The following is a 22,478-nucleotide window of genomic DNA, read 5'->3' on the forward strand; positions in this document are numbered from 1 at the left end:
AGATACCTTTTTTTAATTATGCATTTTAAGGATTATCCTTAGGAGAATGGATAATGTTGCCCTGGTCTAAATTCCAAGTGCCATCTTTAGGAGGTGAATTAATGATGTTGATTCTACATCATCATCATCATGATCATCATCATTGTCATCATCATCGTTTAACGTCCGCTTTCCATGCTAGCATGGGTTGGACGATTTGACTGAGAGCTGGCGAACCAGATGGTTGCACCAAACTCCAATCTTGATCTGGCAGAGTTTCTACAGCTGGATGCCCTTCCTAACGCCAACCACTCCGAGAGTGGGAACTGTTTTATTAATAAGAACAATCAACCAACAATGGTCTGTCTAATACCTGCACTGACTGATTAAAAGTCTACAAATGTTTAATAATAGGTTGAAAATAGATTTTCTATACATCATCTTGACACATTTCCAGTAATGTTTCCTGGAGTCATTGGGTGTTATGGGTCTTTCTATAATCAGACACCCTCATCCAAGCAATCTAACCATAAGTAATCAAGATCCAGTTTGTGTCAATTTAACACTAACCCAGGTAGCACTATCTCCTCCAGGGATCACACCTCCTGATCCAAGGACATCTTGAGGCAAACCTCTGCAGCTTCTGTAGCCAACTAGATAGCCATCTTCCTGCTGGTCCCTGTAATACTCAACATCTTATAGGCTTTGCAAAGGGACTGGCTTGCAAACTTAAGACCCACAAGACCGGGAGGTCTTACAATAACAGAGTGTCTGTCAATACCAGAAACTAAGATTGAAACATCTACTAAATACCAATAACTGCAATGATAATGTATACCAACACCAAAAATGTCTATCAACATTGAACAGTATACCAATAATAATAATAATAATACTTTACCAATTTCTTCTTCTTGGTCCCGTGTACTGGCATTCTTACTCAACCTCTCGAGGTTCTCAGCCAAATAAGCCTCATTTGATACATGCACTGCAAAATAAAAAAGTATGTATTAGACAACCAAGCTCACAAAGAGTAATACAGTAGTAAGAGCTGTTACTTTAATATCAGTATTCATATTATTGTCATTCTTATTGTGACATTTTGCCTGTCTTCACATTCTGAGTTCAAATTCTACTAAGGCTGACTTTACCTTTTACCCTTTGAGTTGATGTAATCAGCTTTGTAACCAACTTTACCTTTTACCCATGGGGTTGATGTAATCAACTTTGCCTTTCATCCTTTTGGAGTCAATAAATTAAGGACCAGTGAAACATTGGGGTCGATGTAATCGACTTATCCCCTCTCACAAAATTTTTCACGCCTTGTGCCTTTAGCAGAGAGGATTATTATTACTATAATTCATTAACTTTGCATTGGGGATTGATGAAGTAAAATATCGGTCTAGAATTGGTAGTGGAGGTGTCAGTGGTATTAACTTACCTCTCCCCTAAATGCTTCTGGTCTTGTGTTTATAATTCTCTCCCCGCCCTCTCTCTCTCACCAGCTGAAGAAGTCATGAATTCTCTTCAACAAGACACCAGCTCTTGTCCCTCTATCATACTTTCACCTCCTTCAATACAATAACTCCACCCAATTGAGGGCTCTTGTCTTATGAGTACTCAGTAACCTTATTTAGTGTTGGTGCCACAAAAAAAAAAAAGATCTCCAGTACACTCTGTAAAGTGGCTGCTGTTACAAAGCACATCAGCTTATGGAATCTGAACCAAAGCAGAGACATAGGAGTCCAACATAACCCTCTGAATCACCAGCTCTTGTTGAACTGACCAACCTATGCTAGCATGGAAAAGGAAATATTAAATGATAATAATGATGGAGATAATCGTGCAGAATAGGTGTTATTTGAGTAATATATTGTGAGATGAATGTAAAGTTATGTCAGGATAGTGTAAATTGATAGTAGCTGGCAAACACTATTACTTGTAGCTTCATCCTAATTCAGTGCAGAGAAACAACATTTATGCAAAATACTTAATAGCATTACCAGTGTTGCCTTACTGGCAGTTGTCCCTGTGCTAGTAGGGTGCCAAGAGCACCATCCGAGCATGATCGTTGCCAGAGCTGCCAACTGGCTTCTGTGCCGTTGGCACGTAAAAGGGCACCATTCAAGCGTGATCGTTACCAATGTCGCCTTACTGGCACCTGTACTGGTGGCATGTGTAAAAAGATTCGAGCGAGATCATTGCCAGTACCGCCTGACTGGTCCCCGTACCGGTGGCACGTAAGAAGCACCCACTACACTCTCGGAGTTGTTGGCGTTAGGAAGGGCATCCAGCTGTAGAAACTCTGCCAAATCAAGATTGGAGCCTGGTGCAGCCATCTGGTTCGCCAGCCCTCAGTCAAAATCGTCCAACCCATGCTAGCATAGAAAGCGGATGTTAAACGATGATGATGATGAAGATTCAGTATTGCTTTGTGGTTAAATCGTTTGACTGACTAATACCTGAAACAAAGTGGAGGCGCAATGGCCCAGTGGTTAGGGCAGCGGACTCGCGGTCACAGGATCGCGGTTTCGATTCCCAGACCGGGCGTTGTGAGTGTTTATCGAGCGAAAACACCTAAAGCTCCACGAGGCTCCGGCAGGGGATGGTGGTGATCCCTGCTGTACTCTTTCACCACAACTTTCTCTCACTCTTACTTCCTGTTTCTGTTGTGCCTGTATTTCAAGGGGCCGGCCTTGTCACTCTCTGTGTCATGCTGAATATCCCCGAGAACTACGTTAAGGGTACACGTGTCTGTGGAGTGCTCAGCCACTTACACGTTAATTTCACGAGCAGGCTGTTCCGTTGATTCGGATCAACCGGAACCCTCGTCGTAACCGACGGAGTGCTTCCATCACCATCCACCTGAAACAAAATTTCATCTGGGTACTCAGTTGGGCCCTCAAGTAAAGCATTTCAGCTACCAATTCTTCCAACATTCATCTCGTATATCTCAAGATATGCAGGTTAGGTTTGGTAGATGCAAACGGCAATTTCTGCATCATCATCATCATCATCAATATTATTACTAAATCCCCATAAACAATCATCACAGTTTAAATAACCATCACCATCACCATTATCATCACCACAACCACTACTAACACCATTGTCATCATCATCATTACCACCATCATTATCATCATCACTATCATTATCATCACCACCACAATGTCACATTCAAGATTATATAATATATATATATATATATATATATATATGTATGTATGTATGTATACATATTTCTTTTACTGATTGCAGTCATTTGACTGCGGCCATGCTGGAGCACCACTTTTAGTTGAACAAAGCAACCCCAGGACTTATTCTGTGTAAGTCTAGTACTTATTCGATTGGTCTCTTTTACTGAACTGCTAAGTTACAGGGACATAAACACGCCAACATCAGTTGTCAAGTGATGGTGGGGAGACAAACACAGACACACAAATACATACATATAAATATATGTATGTATGTATGTATATATATATATATATATATATATATATATATATATATATACATACATACATACATATATATATATGACGGGCTTCTTTCAGTTTCCATCTACCAAATCCACTCACAAGGATTTGGTCAGCTCAAGGCTATAGTAGAAGACACTTGCTCAAGGTGCCATGCAGTGGGATTGAACCTGGAACCATGTGGTTGGGAAGGAAGCTTCTTACCATACAGCCACTCATGTGCCTGTATATATATATATATATATATGTGTTCACATATCATCTATCCTTAATTTCAATGCTAGAGGGAAAAAAAACCTGAGAGACCTTCCAAACCACCACCCTCAACCCCCACCACCACTACCATCTACCACAATCTCCACTACTACCATTATCACTACAGTGTCCACTATGAAAACCAGGTAAGTGATTTATTTGCCAGCGGCAAGTCGCCTTAGAAAGAACCTTGCCAACAGGATGAAGGGTTAATGAAGATTCAACAAAGAAACTGAATTCTTCCCAAATAGCCGAAAAGGAAGAACTGGGGAAATATTGATTACTTTTGTTGTTGTTGCTGATGTTGTTGTTGTTGTTTGGAAAAGAGTAGAATATTGATTATGTGTAACCATTCAAAGCAGCACCGGCAGATAGAGCAAACAGCAGCCACAGAAAAACAATGCTACAAGCCATAGAAAACAACGCTATTTCCGCATCATAACGGGCTACATACTCATACACACACACATACGCGCACATACAGCATTACACCAGGCCACTTCATATCACACACTACATCATGCTGTACCATAAACATATACCACACAATACCATGTAACACTACAGCATACCAGACCAGACCGGACCGGACTAGACCACATAACACTACACTATACTGCATCACACATTACCTATTTCTTTATTACCCACAAGGGGCTAAACACAGAGGGGACAAACAAGGACAGACATAGGTATTAAGTCAATTACATCGAACCCAGTGCGTAACTGGTACTTAATTTATCGACGCCGAAAGGATGAAAGGCAAAGTCGACCTCGGCGGAATTTGAACTCAGAGACAGACGAACTACCTATTTCTTTACTACCCACAAGGGGCTAAACATAGAGGGGACAAACAAGGACAGACAGACAGATTAAGTCAATTACATCGAACCCAGTGCGTAACTGGTACTTAATTTATCGACCCTGAAAGGATGAAAGGCAAAGTCGACCTCGGCGGAATTTGAACTCAGAGACAGACGAACTACCTATTTCTTTACTACCCACAAGGGGCTAAACATAGAGGGGACAAACAAGGACAGACAGACAGATTAAGTCAATTACATCGAACCCAGTGCGTAACTGGTACTTAATTTATCGACCCTGAAAGGATGAAAGGCAAAGTCGACCTCGGCGGAATTTGAACTCAGAGACAGACGAACTACCTATTTCTTTACTACCCACAAGGGGCTAAACATAGAGGGGACAAACAAGGACAGACAGACAGATTAAGTCGATTACATTGACCCCAGTGCGTAACTGGTACTTAATTTATCGACGCCGAAAGGATGAAAGGCAAAGTCGACCTCGGCGGAATTTGAACTCAGAACGTAGCGGCAGACAAAATATGGCTACGCATTTCACCCGACATGCTAACGTTTCTGCCAGCTCGTTGCTACATCACAAACAACACCACACAGCAACCACACTACTACCACCACCACCACAACATACTATGTTACGCTACGCACTATACTACACAATACCTCCACCACAATACACTGTAAACACATCGCAAAAGACAATGACAGCTACAGCAAGCCAATGAGACCGCTTCTGTGTGATCATTCAAACCAGCTAGAAACAGCAGTTAAAACTCTCCAATCAAACTCCCATTATGTGAAATAAAGACAAACATATTAGGTAATGATAGGGCACAGAAAGTGTGTTAACAGCCAGCTGAAGATGTTCTCCTGGGGCTACAAGCTACAGTAGCATCCACCCTTAGTGGTTAGCTACATTTAAGTGGCAAATATACTTCACATTGTCGTGCAGCTACTGTTTATACCTTGTTCAGAGATTTATTATATTAGGTAATGTAATCTTAGAAAGAAATCCCTAAGATGTCAGGATGGTCACAGTTGCAATATCTTTGACCATAGGTCAACTTGATCAGAAATGACCTGAGGCTAAACAGTAGCAGTGACATCAAGAACAATGGAGGATCTTGATTTGCTAAGAATATCAGCTAAATCTCTCTCAGATTATACCTTACCATCTTTAAAAACACACCACAATAAACAACAACTACAGCAAGTCAACAAGACCGCTTCTGTGTGATCATTCAAACTAGCTAGAAATAACAGCTAAAACCCTCTGATCAAACTCCCACTATTTTAAATAAGGACAAATATATTAGGTGATGTAATCTTAGAAAGAAACCTCTAAGATGACAGGATGGTCATAGTTGGAACCTCTTTGATCAGGATTGACCTGTGGCTAAACAACAGCAATAATATCGAGGGCATCAACCAACAACTGAGGAACTTGATTTACTAGAAATATCAGCTAAATCTCACTCAGATTATGCTTCACCACCTTTAAAAAGGGCACACATGAGATAATATAGTCCTAAATACCTACCAAAAGAGACAGGGTGGTCACAGCTGGAATGTCTTTGATCATAGATCAACTGATTCAGGGATGACCTTGGGTTAAATAACAAGAGCAACAACAACAACAACAACTACATGAACCAATGAGAAAGCCTAAGCCAACGAGGAAGTTTCTATGTAATCAATGCTTGACAATCAGTGTTGGTTTGTTTACATCCCCATAACTTAGCAGTTCAACAAAAGGGACCAATAGAAAAAGTACCAGACTTATAAAAAAGAAATAAGTTATGGGGGTTGATTTGTTTGACGGAAACCTTCAAGGTGGTGCCCCAGGATGGCCACAGTTTAATGACTGAAACAAGTGGAAGATAAAAGATGGCTACAATGTCTTTGAACACAGGGATGTTGGACTAGAGATGAAATGAGACTTCAACAACAAAAATGACAACACAATATACCTATTTCTTTACTGCCCACAAGGGGCTAAACACAGAGAGGACAAACAAGGACAGACACATGGATTAAGTCAATTACATTGACTCCAGTGCGTAACTGGTACTTATTTAATTGACCCCGAAAGGATGAAAGGCAAAGTCGACCTCGGCGGAATTTGAACTCAGAATGTAGCGGCAGATGGAATACCGCTAAGCATTTCGCCCAGCGTGCTAACAATTCTGCCAGCTTACTGCCTTGACAACACAATATACCACAATCTTGACAAGACACCAGTGTATCACAGGTAATCTCCAGATGACCTGATACTTATTCCTATTGACTGAAGCAATGTGGAATGAAATGTGGAGAGGTAGCTGTCCTCCTGGTTAGGACACCAACCTATCATATGTAACACTCTTAGATGATTTCCTATTTCTTCTTACTAAGAGCTAGGTGCCCTACAATAAAGTGTTGTGCTCAAGAAATGAAGAAGACACCTTCATAGGGTTTGATTAGACAACACAAGCCAGCATGAAATTGGACATTTAACCCTTTCATTACTGTATTTCTTTTGAGATGCTCTGTGTTTCTTTCAATTACATTAAATATAACAAAGAATTGAGTAAAATAACTTAGTTATCATTCAGCTAGTGCTAGGAACATAATTTGTGACTAAGGTTTGGTGGAAGATTTTAATTCAAAACTTAGGAAAACAAGACATTTGTACTCAGAGTCAGAGCCGGTTTCAGCCAGGTTGGTAATGAAAGGGTTAAAAGTGATGGTGATGAACCTGTGAACAACCAAAATCATAAGGATCATAAAGACAGATCCATAAACTTAAGGATCATATAGACATCCATACACTTAGGATCATGAAGACAGATCCATACATAATATGCTACACTGAAGCATATTAAATAGACATGAGACAAATAACGCTTAATCCCCTTGGTACTGCTGTATTGGTGCCGTCTATTTGGCGCTGCCAATTCGAAGCCGTCATAATTGACATCAGATGTTTTAATGTTTGTCTTACACTCTCTCTTTCTCTCCTTTCCATTCTCTCTCCCCCTTTCATTCTCTCAATTTCTCTCTCTCTTCCATTCTCAATCTCTCTCTCTCTTTATGCTTGAGAACATATTTTTCTTTATGTATGAGAAGGAAAGGGTTTATGTCAATCATGTTCAATTAATCAATTGTAATGATTGTCTTTCTTTCTTTCTTTCTTTCTCTCTCTGTTTGCTTGTGTGGTGTGTGTGTGTGTGTATGAGTGAGTGTGTGTACTTTTGTCTCCAATGCTACAAAAGTACTGTTGCCAAAACAAGCTGAATGTCCAGTTAGCTGTGCCAAATCCTACGCCCCCAAGTAACAGCACTATATCATCTCATCCTGACCCCTGGGACATGACACTAGCCTATCACAGATAGCTACCCCTGATAAACAAACTCCAACACCCAAAACTGCAAGTCAAACAATCACCTATTTCTTTATTGCCCACAAGGGGCTAAACACAGAGAGGACAAACAAGGACAGACAAACGGATTAAGTTGATTATATTGACCCCAGTGCATAACTGGTATTTATTTAATCAACCCCGAAAGGACGAAAGGCAAAATCGATCTCGGTGGAATTTGAACTCAGAACGTAGCGGCAGACGAAATACGGCTATGCATTTCACCCAGCATGCTAACATTTCTGCCAGCTCGCCGCCTTAAGTCAAACAATCACCTGTCAATTCAGTACTGCTACCATTGTCTACTCGAGTTATATACCACTCTGTGGGACCCACTTACAGCTAGGTAGACTGGACTATTGTGGTACCTATTTACAGCTAGGTGGACTGCACTGTTCTGTAGTACCTACCACTTGTGTAGCAAGGAGGGGGCGGCAGGGGCGGTCCGCCCTGGGTGGCACTTTTGGGTCTACTGAAGGCAATATGTGTTTTTTGGGGGATTTGGGGGAGGCAAATGGCAGGACCGCCTAAGGCGTCACACTCTCGAGCTACATTAATGGTACATACTTACAGCTTGGTGGACTGCACCATTCTGTGGTATCTACTACTTTAGTTAAGTAGAGTGTATCTCACAGTGGTACATACCGACCAACTACAATGTAACTACAACAGCAACAGCAACGACAAGAACTACAGCAAGAACTGTAATAGCAACAACAGCAACAATAACAGTAGTAGTAGTAGTAGTAGCGGTGGTGGTTGTAGTAGTAATGGTGGTAGTAGTAGTAGTAGTGGTGGTAGTGGCAGCAGCAGCAGTAACAATAAGTTACAACTGACATCAGATGTTTTAATGTTCACAAAAAAGTTATCACCATAAGCCAACGAGGAAGCCTCTTCACGGTCGATTGATTTGCTAGAAATAACAGCCAAGTTTTTTTTAATTTTTTATATCAAACCCTACCGTCTCAAGAAAGGAGAAAGAATACATCGGATAACGTAGTCCTAGATATACAATGTCAGATATAAATGGATAGGATGAACATGACTGGGATCGTGGCTTGGCTGAGTGAAGGCTGACCTGGGGTTTAAAAAACGGCAAAGAGAGAATATCTACAATCGCCGTCATAGCAATGATGGTTAGAACAACATCGACATCAGCAGCAGCCGGAGCAACAACAACAATCACAATAACAAAAGTTTACAATAATAACAAGGCAGACAAAGACAGACAAACACTCCTGTTTTTCTCCAGAAAGCATTTTTTTACTCCCAGCATTTGTTTATCTAAACATACAGTTGCGGTGTATTGTGAGGAAGGTGCTTCCGGTGGGAACAAAAACTCGGCTTGTACACACGCACGTGTGTGCGTGTAAAAATGTTTACACACACGCGCACGTATATATATATAAATTATATATATATATGTATGGTAGAAATTTTGTGTACGAATAGATATACGACCGTTACTGTTATGTTTAGAGTTCCACGTAGAGTATCATAATCCTGTCTGCTTCCTGTATAGTTAAGTAACTTCTATACCGAGTAATATTAATTAATGTAGGAGAAATAAGGATAAACATAAATTTATATTATACTTCCTGCGTACGTTTCACAATTGTAGTAGCATTGACGCCCTACGATGGATAATCCAAGTGCAATTATATGCTCACAGACAATAAAGTGTTCCCTGACGATCTGTTGGGCTTCAGCATTTAAATAAAGCTCCAAAAAGCCATAATGGTGAAACGCACGTAGGAGGTATATTGTAAACTTGTGTTTATTCTTATTTTCCCTAAATTACACACAGACACACACTAAAAACTCAATGGGTACAGTTTAATGCCTGAAATAAGTAAAAGATACGTATATGCTAAATGTATGCATGCTGTTAAATGCTTGTGGCTGCGGTATTTTGCTTAAGGGAGGCTCTGTTAAAGACATTTAGTGTTAAAAAATACAGTATAAATCAAAGCTAGGTGAAAGAAAATCGCCCTGGAGGTGGATGAGAATGACAGGTATTGATATTTTGCAGTCATTTCTGCTCGTCACTATTATATACTAAACCCACCGCTAAAACAAATCCACAAAAGACAGAAGTATATACAAATAATGTATAATCTATTTGCTGATGTGAAATAGTGCTGCACAAGCAGAACAAAATTCAAATTTTGTGTTAGAAGCAGCTCAATAATGTAAAAATTAACAATATGACATATTTAATGTATGCACATTGTTAAAAGCTTGTAGATGTGATAATTTATCTAAGAGAGGTCATTTTTATGACGTATAATGTTAAAAAAACACAATATATTTCAAAAATAGGTAAAACGAAATTGTCCTGGAAGGTGCAGTGTTTTTGTACATCAGCAAATAAATTCCATGCTATTTATATATACTTCTAGCTGGCTGTCATGGATTTGTCTTGGATGTTGGTTGAGTATATAACACTAATGAGTAGAAATGACTGCAAAATATCATTCTTGTCCACTTCCAAAGTGATTTAATTTCACTTAGCTTTGAAGTATATCGTGCTTTTTAATACTATATGTCTTTAAAGGAACCTCCCTTAGATGATATCCCACAGCTACAACACACATTAAATATGTGATATTGATTATATAATATATATATATATATATATATATATATAAACGGCAGTTTGTCTGTGCGTTTTCTGTGTCTGTTTTCTCGTACCCTCACTTTGACCACGGCTTTCAACCGATTCTGATGAAACTTGACACACACATAGCCCAATGTCATAATTCAAAACTAACGCAGCGAAAATTTTGAAAAGTTTTTCCATTTTTTTGCTACTTTTTGGCTATAACTCTCTAAAAATGCTTTATAGTTATTTCCCTTACAAACCTGAGCAACGCCGGGCGATACTGCTAGTATCTCTCTCTATATAAACGGCAGTTTGTATATATATATATATGTTAATATGGTATCCTTTCACAAAATGGAGGTGAATACCAATGTTCCCATGTGGTACACTTGAACAATTGTAAAGAACTTCCTACAGAAACTATTGGTAGCCTTGTCAACCCACAAATAAAGTGTGTGTGTATGTATATATATATATACATATATATATACATTAATATATATATATATATATATATATACATATATATATATATATATATATATACATATATATATATATATATATACATTATATATATATATATATATATATACATTATATATATATATACATACATTATATATATATATATACATACATTATATATATATATACATACATTATATATATATATATATATATATATATATATATATATATATATATATATATATGGTAAGTAGATAGAGAGCAAGATGTATATATACATGTATGCATACACATGTACACACACACACACACAAAGAATATTGATTTCTAGCATAGACACGAGACCAGATCTGCTTGATATGAGTAAATGTAGTCAATTTTATCAGCCCAAATTCTGATATTCATTGTAATGATCCAAGAAGGAGAGGTCAACAGGATTTGAACATGGAACACAAACGGACAAAGCGAAATACCAGAAAACATTTTATCCATCACTCTCAGACAGTGTATAACTGCAGTAAGTGTACAGAGGGACAGTGTACAGCTGTTGCAGGTACATACAGGGAGACAGTGTAAGCTGCAGTAAGTGTACATAAGGGGACAGTCTATTGATGCAATAGGTGTACAGAGAGGTGGTATACAGCTAGTGTACACAGAGGGGTAGTTTACACGTAGTGTACAAGCGTATATAGGATGACAGTGTAAAATTGCAGCAAGTGTACATAGGGAGACTGTACACCGAGAGGCAGTGTCCAGCTGTTGAAGGTGCATATAGGGAGACAGGATACAACTGCTGTAGGTGTACATAGGGAGACAGTGTAAAAAAAAGGAGCACTTCGTCGGTTGTGATGACGAGGGTCCCAGCTGATACGATCAACGGAACAGCTTGCTCGTGAAATTAGCGTGCAAGTGGCTGAGCACTCCACACACACGTGTGTCCTTAACGTAGTTCTCAGAGAGATTCAGCATGACACAGAGTGTGACAAGGCCGGCCCTTTGAAATACAGGTACTACTCATTTTTGCCAGCTGAGTGGATTGGAGCAACGTGAAATAAAGTGTCTTGCTCAAGGACACAACACATCACCGGGAATTGAACTCACGACCTTATGATCATGAGCAGAATGCCCCTAACCACTAAGCCACGCGCCTTCACTAGGGAGACAGAGTGGAAGCACTCCGTCGGTTACGACGATGAGGGTTCCAGTTGATCCGAATCAACAGAACAGCCTGCTTGTGAAATTAACGTGTAAGTGGCTGAGCACTCCACAGACACGTGCACCCTTAACGTAGTTCTCGGGGAGATTAAGCGTGACACAGAGAGTGACAAGGCCGACCCCTTGAAATACAGGTACAACAGAAACAGGAAGTAAGAGTGAGAGAAAGTTGTGGTGAAAGAGTACAGTAGGGATCACCACCATCCCCTGCCGGAACCTTGTGGAGCTTTAGGTGTTTTCGCTCAATAAACACTCACAACGCCCGGTCTGGGAATCGAAACTGCGATCCTACGACCGCGAGTCCGTTGCCCTAAACACTGGGCCATTGCGCCTCAGGGAGACAGAGTACAGCTGTAGCAAATATACAATGGAAGTAGGTGTATATAGGGAGACTGTAGAGTTGCAGTAGGTGTACACAAGCTGGTAATTTAACTGCTGGAATGCTTGGTGATGCAATACATCCCTGCATCACTGTTGGTTGTAGGAAAAAAAAAAAAACTAACGCAGACATTGAGTCAATACAGAGAGAGGCTGAGATTTTCTCACTGAGACATGTATGGTGTGTTTGTAGAAGCTGGATAGTGGTATGTAGAGGAGACAGCAGTGGTCGGCGGAGAAGAAGGAGAGAGGAGAAAGACGTCAACAGAAGAGAGAAATATAAGAGAGAGAGAGAGAGAGAGTACGTGTGTGTGTGTGTGAGAAAGAGAGTGTGTATGTGTGAGAGAGAGAAAGAGAGTGTGTATGTGTGTGTGAGAGAGAAAGAGAGTGTGTGTGTGTATGTGTGAGAGAGAGAGAGAGAGAGTGTGTGTGTGTGTGTGAGAGAGAGAAAGAGTGTGTGTGTGTGTGAGAGAGAGAGTGTGTGTGTGTGTATGTGTGAGAGAGAGAGGAGGTAGACAGGGAAGTAACAGAGAGGAAGAAAGATAGACATGGAAATAATATTGAAAGAAAAGGATAATAATAATAATAATAATAACAATAATAAACAAAATGAAGAACAAAAGAGTATGAGAAACGACCTATCATGTTCCACTACCACCACCACTCTGGTATAGCCAGTACCTGCCTTCCTTTATCAACTACCATACTATCCTATCACCACCACCATCATCATTATTATCACTATTCCTTAACAACCTCCACCACATCACAATACCACACCTTATCATCATCATCATCACCAGCACCATCAACATACTCTCCATAACCATCATGAGTATCACCACCTCTTACAGACAGGAAATTCTACAAGATATCCCAAAATAAATTAAAACAATGAGTTTGTGATCTGCTTCAAGACACTCCCTGTTGTTGATTATTTTGTTGTACTTGCTGTTGTTATTGTTGTTGTTATTGTTGTTGTGGTGGTGGTGGTGGTGGTAGTGTTACTTTGGTGGAACTCTGCTCTGTAACTTGGCTCTTTTGAAGACCTGGTGAGAATAAAACCTCCCTCATTTGAAAGACAGGTAATGTTTAGCAACAGGAAGGTGAGCTGGCAGAATCGTTAGCACGCTGAGCAAAATGCTTAGCGGTATTTCGTCTGCCGTTATGTTCTGAGTTCAAATTCCGCCGAGGTCGACTTTGCCTTTCATCCTTTCTAGGTCGATTAAATAAGTACCAGTTACACACTGGGGTCGATATAATCGACTTAATCCATTTGTCTGTCCTTGTTTGTCCCCTCTATGTTTAGCCCCTTGTGGGTAGTAAAGAAATAGGTTAGCAACAGGAAGGACATTTGGTCATGAATTACTGTCTCAAATAGATTTTCATCCAACTCATGCTGGTATGGAAAAATAGATATAAACCCCAACAAAAAATGATGCAGTATTGTGTGTACTCTCTATATTTTCCAGTCTTTCCATGCTGTTGTTGTTCTTGTTGCTATTATGCATCCCCTCTCCATCAGGGTTGGCCCTGTCTAAGTTTGCTTCAACAGAGCTAACCTAATAGTTGAAGAGGGGTACATAACAGGGAACATCTAAACCTCTAACTTTTTTCACATCATGGACTGGTTTCATACAAGACAATTTTTCTACAGATTGGGGGTTCACACACATAACAGAACACAAGAAAATGCATAATATATAATTCAATTATTGCATATATAATGGGGCATGGCTCAGTTGTTAGAGTGTCACGAGGTACTGAGTTCAATTCCTGGACTGGGCTATGTATTGTGCTCTTGAGCAAAACACTTTATTTCATGTTGCTCCAGTTCACTCATCTACAGAAATGAATTGTGACATCACAATGTATCAGCCTTTGCCTTTCCTTTGGACAACATCAGTGGCATTGAGAGGGGAGGCGGGTATGCATGGGCAACTGATGGTCTTCTATAAACAATCCAGCCCAGATTTGTGTCATAGAGAGTAACTTTCTAGTTGCAATTCCATGTTCATTCATGACTGAAGGGAGTCTTTACCCTTTACATATATAATGTATAATGGGTCATGTGGCATAGGATGGACTACATCAGACTCCCTAGACTAATCCCTTACTCCTAACTATCCAAGGGTAAAAAGAAACTATGGAAGACCTCAACTGAGATTAAAAGATACTGCACAAAGGAAAATTAAATGGAAAGGAATTACTCTTTTACTCTTTACTTGTTTCAGTCATTTGACTGCGGCCATGCTGGAGCACTGCCTTTTAGTCAAGCAAATCAACCCCAGGACTTATTCTTTGTAAGCCTAGGACTTATTCTATTGGTCTCTTCTGCCGAACCGCTAAGTTACGGGGATGTAAACACACCAGCATCGGTTGTTAAGCGATGCTGGGGGGGGGGGACAAACACAGACACACAGACATATACACACACACACATACATCATCATCATTGTTTAACGTCCGTTTTCCATGATAGCATGGGTTGGACGGTTCGATCGGGTTCTGGGAAGTCAGGAGGCTGCACCAGGCTCCAGTCTGATCTGGCAGTGTTTCTACAGCTAGATGCCCTTCCTAACACCAACCACTCCATGAGTGTAGTGAGTGCTTTTTACGAGCCAGGGGAGGCTGGCAGCAGCCACGATCGGTTGGTGCTTACCAAATCCACTTACAAGGTTTTGGTCAGCCCGAGGTTATAGTAGAAGACACTTACCCAAGGTACCACAGAGTGGGACTGAACCCAGAACCATGTGGTTGGTAAGCAAGCTACTTACCACACAACCACTCCTGCACCTATGATAATAATAAATCATAATAAACACAAGCGAAAAACCAACCAGTGGGGTGAAAGCTTATCAAGACATGCCAAAGCCATGAACAATCAGAGTTGCAATGACAGACTGAAGATAATATAATGTAAAAAACCCTGCAGACTGTGAGAGTTGATAAAGTTGAACTAAAATTTTAAAATTTATTCTCTCTGTGCAATATGGTACCAAGTGGTCCACAGCCTGGTACTGCTCTGTGACAGGGTGGTTGGAGAACCTTGATATAGGTCCTTGATGGAAGCACTAGGTATAATTCAGAAATTTAGTGCTACAGATTACTGGCAACCTCGTCTCACTAGTATTGTGGAGGCACATGGCCTAGTGGTTAGAGCAGTGGACTCGCGGTCGTGGGATCGCGGGTTCGAATCTCAGACCGGGCAATGTGTGTGTTTATGAGTGAAACACCTAAGCTCCACGCGGCTCTGGCAGAAGGTAATAGCGAACTTCTGCTGACTCTTCCTCCTGCATCTTGCAGCTCACCTGCGACGGACCAGCGTCCCATCCAGGCGGAGAACCTATACGCCAAGGAAACCGGGAAACCGGCCCTATGAGCCAGGTGTGGCTCGAGAAGAAACAAACTCACTAGTGATGGTGGCATGATAAAAAGCACTCAGTATGGACTGTTGGCATTAGAAGGGCATCCAACCATTAGAAGCCATGCCAAAGCAGACAGTGGTGCATAATGCAGTCTTTGAACCCAATGGATCTTGTGAAACCATCTAACCCATGCCAGCTTGAAACATTGATGTTAAATGATGATGGTAACGATGGTGACGAGCTGGCAGAAACGTTAGCATGCTGGGCGAAATGCTTAGCAGTATTTCGTCTGCCGCTACGTTCTGAGTTCAAATTCCACCGAGGTCGACTTTGCCTTTCATCCTTTCAGGGTCGATAAATTAAGTACCAGTTACGCACTGGGGACGATGTAATCGACTTAATCCCTTTGTCTGTCCTTGTTTAGCCCCTTGTGGGTAGTAAAGAAATAGGTGATGATGGAGGGTGATGGTGGTGGTGATGATGATGATGATGATGATGATTATGATGATGATGATGATGATAATGCTCTGTAGCCCCAGGTCAGCCTATGGCATGTAGGTGGTTGAGAGCCAACAATGGGTTGTTGTGAGTCACAGGCATATTATATTGTTCCAGATATGCAACGCCTTCTCCCTAGCTGATGACTATGCAGTCATTAATTGCAGAGGCAGAAGTACTGCAGTCTAGACATGTCTAGTCTATTTTTGAAGTCCTCCAGATTCTGATGATTTCAACAGCAACAAAGCAATTACGGTGAACTCAGAATGCAATGGTAGCACTATGCTTCTCCACATTTACCATCGGTAACCAACATCCAATATGGTTCTTGGAGCTAATGGAGCTATTGGTGCTACAGCTATTTCTGTTTTGTGGTGTTTACATGTTTGTCTATATATATAAAGCTGAAGTTGTCTGTGTGTGGCAAGTTTGGTAGCCTTCAATGAACACTATTTCCTCCGAGACCCTGCGGCGCAAGTTGACCAAAATTGAGAGTATGATAGAAGGTTTGCTCTTCATTCTGTAGAAGATAAAATTCAAATCGGACCATGTTAAAACCAAAAATTATTTACATAAAAAAGGTGCTTCTTTTCTATGAAAATCCCTATTTTTTATGATTTTTTTATTGCTGTGTCACCATTTTTCAGTGTATTTCAACCAGAAAAATGTTCACTTCAAGAGAATAACAAGCTACATAATGCAAAATTTTTACTTTTCAAAAATTCCAATTCTAAAGGGACGAAACAAACCTGAGCAACGCCAGGTGATACTGCTAGTGTAGGCTAAAGGGGATAATGAGATAGCGTTTTCAGTACAGTATTGCAAATATTTTATTGTATATAGGTAGGGGTCATTACAGCAATAATATATATTAGTTACAGGGAAGGCGGAGAGCTGGCAGAAATGTTAGCATGCCGGCCAAAATGCTTAGCGGTATTTCAGCTGTCTTTACGTTCCGAGTTCAAATTCCACCGAGGTCGACTTTGCCTTTCATCCTTTTGGGGTTGATAAATTAAGTACCAGTTGCATACTGGGATCAATCTAATCAACTGCCCCCCTCCCCAAAAATTTCAGGCCTTGTGCCTAGAGCAGAAAAGAATATATATTAGTGACAGTAATATGTACCCCCACTTTACTCTACAGCATTTAAACTGACCATATCTGGTCAAAATATTCTTCCTGTTTTATGATCAGACTGGCCAGATCCAGCCTCTCACACCTACTTGACAATATTAGCCCCCAAAAATACAGCTGCACAATCAAATTCTCAAAGCTACAAGAGAATGCAGGATAAATTCAAAATGATGTGAATAAATAAGTGTTACATTTGACAGAATAATCTGAATGCTAAAGGGTTATGGTGTGGCTGTGTGGTAAGAAGCTTGCTTCCCAACCACATTGGTTCCAGGTTCAGTCCCACTGCATGGCACCTTGGGGAAGTGTCTTTTACTATAGTCTGAGGGCCAACCAAAGCCTTGTGAGTGAATTTGGTAGATGGAAACTGAAAAAAACCTGTCATATATATATTTATGTGTTTGTCACCCAGCCATCACTTGACAACCGATGTTGGTGTGTTTATGTCCCCATAACTTAGTGGTTCGGCAAAAGACACCAATAGAATAAGTACTAGGCTTACAAAGAATAAGTTTTTGGGTCTATTTGTTCAACTAAAACCCTTTAAGGTGGTGCTCCAGCATGGCCGCAGTCAAATGACTGAAACAAGTAAAAGAATGGATGTTCTGTTAGAACAAATTATACTGCACTAGTTACCATGAGAGAACCCCTCATCATCATCATCATTGTTCGACCGTGGAATTTACTATGTTACGCCAGACTTCACGGTCCATCATAGCATTACGGAGGTCCTGAACCTCTCATATTGGCTCTTGTCTACATTGCTAATAAGTGCAAGATGAATTCTTGTTTATCTTTATATTAACAACGAGCAAAGGCCCCCCCATCCAATGGATGGTGCTGAGTTGTCAAACATTTAAACCAAATTTTCTCAAAACAACTTGTTCGACCGTCTCATAGGCCTCCCCTTTGAGAAACACTGATTTAACCTAAATTTGAGACACCAGCAAAAGAAGAAAAAAAGATAGACTTTTTTCTATTCCAAAGAAAAACGATTTTATTCACACAAATATGCAACCGAAGAGTTTAAAGTACCGGTAATGATAAGGCTGTTGACTGGGAGAATACAAACATGGTTTAAACAGTAAGCTTGGCAGGAAAGAAACGTGCCGTTAAGCAGTACAAAAACAACAAAAAATGGAAGGCGCAGTTATGTACAGGTTGACGGAAGAAAAGCAGGACAAAAACAATGCATGCAAATGGATTAGCCGGCTTTTTTTGCGCAAACTGCATGTACATTTTTCTCGCATACGTGCAGTATCAATCGCAACAGCTGATGTACTCGCACATAAATGCACGTTCCCACAGCTTTATCGATCACACTCTCACCTGGAATCGATTTTTGTAGTTTTGTCTAGACTTATACATGCCCTGATACCATCAGTATCTACATATCAAATTTGAGCATAATCGGATGGAGGCTGCCCCTGATCCTAGAAGACACAGACAGACAGACAGACAGAACGGATTTTTTATAAAAGATATAAGAATGCATTTTGTACCAAAAGCCAATGTGAGAGGTTCTCTCATGGTAACTACTGCGGTATAGTTAGTTCTAACAGAACATCCACGTTTAAGTGGGGATAAATATGCCAATAACATATACATGTGCTGGTTGCTTTCATTGTTATTAATCAATTGATTAACCATTTAACCAATCAACTAAACTAATTAATTGCTAGATTAATTATTTGATCAATTAATCAGTCAGGTAGGTTTGTAAAAATCCTTTTGCTGCTTGACAAACCTACCTGATTGATTGACTAAGTAATTAATTGATCAATTGATTACTTAATTGGCTAAATGGTTAACCTCCTCACAAATAATAATGGCTTCAAATTTTGGCACAATGCCAGCAATTTTAGAGGGAAGGAGCCAGTCGGTTACATCCACTTGACTGTATTATTTTTTCCTCAACATCAGTTCTTGACGGTACATTTTTTCTTAACCTGAAAAGGATAAAAGGTATTGTTGACCTCAATGGAATTTGAAATCAGAATGTAAAGAGCAAAGAGAAACACTGCTAAGCATTTTTCCTGATGTGCTAACAATTCTGTCAACTCATCACCTTCATTTGGTTAATAATGATAAAAGAAGTGAAATAGAACCAGTGCATGTGTTTAGTATTGGCATAATGACCCTCCCAAGATACAAAAAAAAGTTTCAACACATAAGTTCACACCAAGAATCTTGCAAACCAAATACAAAAATGAAGTGCTTAGTATTGCTCTGGTGTGTTCAAGTGTTGTTGTTGCTGTTGTTGGTGGTGGTGGTAGTGGTGGGTCATTGTATATACAGTGGTAAGGACTGCTTGATTAAAAATTTTCTGTGGGAACAAATAATGCTCCTCATACATTCAATTGGTTTGTTCAGGAGGCTGAGCTACATAAAAGAGATGACAAAAATCACCAGTGGTAACACTGTGCAGAAGACCTGTCCAACCCATGCAAGCAAGAAAAGTGGACCCATGACAACAACAAGTATCATGATAATGATGATCATCAGTGAAGGTGTATGGCTCAGTGGTTAGAATGTCGAGCTTATGATCGTGAGGTTGTGAGTTCGATTCCCAGACCAGGCTGAGTGTTGTATTCTTGAGCAAGACACTTTATTTCACATTGCTCCAGTTCACTCAGCTGTACAAATGAGTTGCAACATCACTGGTGCCAAGCTGTATCGGCCTTTGCCTTTCTCTGGGATGACATCAGTGGCATAGAGAGGGGAGGCTGGTATGCATGGGCGACTGCTGGCCTTCCATAAAACAACCTTGCCTGGACTTGTGCCTCGGAGGGTAACTTTCTAGGTGCAATCCCATGGTCATTCATGGCTGAAGGGGGTCTCCTCCTCCTCCTCATGACGATCATCATCATGTCGGTGACGATGATGATGGTACTGATGATGGTGACAATGATATGATAATGAAGGTGATGACAATGATGGTGATGATGACAACAGCGATGACGATGATAATGGTAATGACGATGGTAGTGATCATGGTAATGATAATGATGATGATGGTGATGACGACAATATAGATGATATAGACAAGTAGGCTGATTCAGTCGGTTGATTATCTCACCCCACTAACAATGTTTGGCCAGGAGCCTAGTCAAAAGAAATTAATATTCCACAGACAGATAGCAAAGCAGCCAGAGTGGTAGGAAAACACAGTCGTTTCAATTCATTAGTCAGAGAGAAATGTGTTTAAATACAACTCCTCCACCAGCCACGAGACTCTGTTGTTATATAAAAAACACTGTATTATGTAAAAACATCTGGTTAAATGAAATGAATATTTTTAACTCGTTTCGATGTATTGATGCAGTTATTAATAGTGTAGTTGCAATTTGGTGGTGCACTGATGTAACTGACTCCTATTAGAAAGGAAATCGATAATGTGTGCAGCCACAATGTATTCAGTCAATGAACTCGACCCAAACAGTCAGCATTACCCACCCAATATTCTAAGTACCCTGCGTTTATCAATGGATTTTACCACTGTGTGTGTGTATGTGTGTGTGTGTGCGTGCATGTGTGTGTAAAAGTAGGGTAAAGTTATCTTTCCCTGTTGATTCATAAGGACAAGTTTCCTGGTTTCATGGTGTATATATGCCCCCACCTGGACGGGACACCGGTCCATCGCAGGATTATTCATTTTTGCCAGCTGAGTGGACTGTGGCGGCACATTGCTTAGTGGTTAGAGCAGCGAATTCATGGTCGAGAGATCGCAGGTTCGAATCTCAGACCGGGCGATGTGTGTGTTTATGAGCGAAACACCTAAGCTCCACACAGCTCCGGCAGAAGGTAATAGCGAACTTCTGCTGACTCTTTCGCCACAACTTACTCTCACTCTTTCTTCCTGCATCTTGCAGCTCACCTGCGACGGACCGGCGTCCTGTCCAGGTGGGGAACCTGTACGCCAAGGAGACTGGGAAACCGGCCCTTATGAACCAGGCATGGCTTGAGAAGGAACAAAAAGCTGAGTGGACTAGAGCAATGTGAAATGAAGTGTTTTGCTCAAGGACACAACACATCGCCTGGTCCAGGAATTGAAACCACAATCGTATGATCACGAGTCCAACACCCTCACCATTAAGCCACGCACCTCCACTCTGTCTGTATCTGTGTGAATCAGTGGTTCTCAACCATTTTTTATCTATGGACTCCTTTGATTTCAATTTTACTCTACTGGAACCTCATAACCATTTAATATTTTTAAAATTATATTCTTCACCATCATCATAATCATTTAATATCTGTTTCCCATGCTGGCATGGGTTGGACGGTTTGACAGGAGCCACACCAGGTTCCATTGTCTGTTTTGGTATGGTTTTTACAGCTAGATACCCTTCCTAATGCCAACCGCTTTACAGAATGTACTGGGTGCTTTTTATGTGGCACCAGAACCAGTGCTTTTTATGTCACATCATCACCTATCCTTTTTATGTGGCACCAGTGCTTTTTAAATATTATTAGGAAGTAAGTGTAAGGCAGCAAGCTGGCAGAATCATTAGCATGCCAGGCAAAATGCTTAGCAGTATTTCGTCTGTCTTTATGTTCTGATTTCAAATTCCGCCGAGGTCAGCTTTGCCTTTCATCCTTTAGGGGTCGATGAATTAAGTACCAGTTGCATACTAGGGCCAATCTAATCGACTGGCCCCACCCCCAAATTTACTCCTTGTGCCTGGAGTAAAAAAGAACATTATTAGGAAGTGTATATAAAAACATTTCAGAATATTTTGTGTATTGTAGAAGTATAATGAGTTTATTTACATTATTTACATTCGATGGATATTTGTCCTCATCTTGTTTGTTGTTAACATGTTTCGGCTGATATACTCTCCAGCCTTCTTTAGGTGTCTTACGGAAATT

At 40.4% G+C, this 22,478-nt stretch overlaps 1 protein-coding gene across 8 annotated transcripts in view; it reads right to left on the reverse strand.

The window, feature by feature from the left end:
- The window catches only part of LOC115210955 (arf-GAP with SH3 domain, ANK repeat and PH domain-containing protein 1), a 340,392-nt gene that overhangs the window by 129,454 nt on the left and 188,460 nt on the right, over positions 1-22,478 (reverse strand). For all 8 annotated transcript variants that reach the window (XM_029779755.2, XM_029779753.2, XM_029779752.2 and 5 more), the window contains exon 3: positions 881-967. In XM_029779755.2, coding sequence (XP_029635615.1) covers positions 881-967 — 87 coding nt within the window. The remainder of the gene's footprint in view (positions 1-880; positions 968-22,478) is intronic.

This window comes from Octopus sinensis, linkage group LG4 (genome assembly GCF_006345805.1).
Source record: "Octopus sinensis linkage group LG4, ASM634580v1, whole genome shotgun sequence".
NCBI lineage: Eukaryota > Metazoa > Mollusca > Cephalopoda > Octopoda > Octopodidae > Octopus > Octopus sinensis.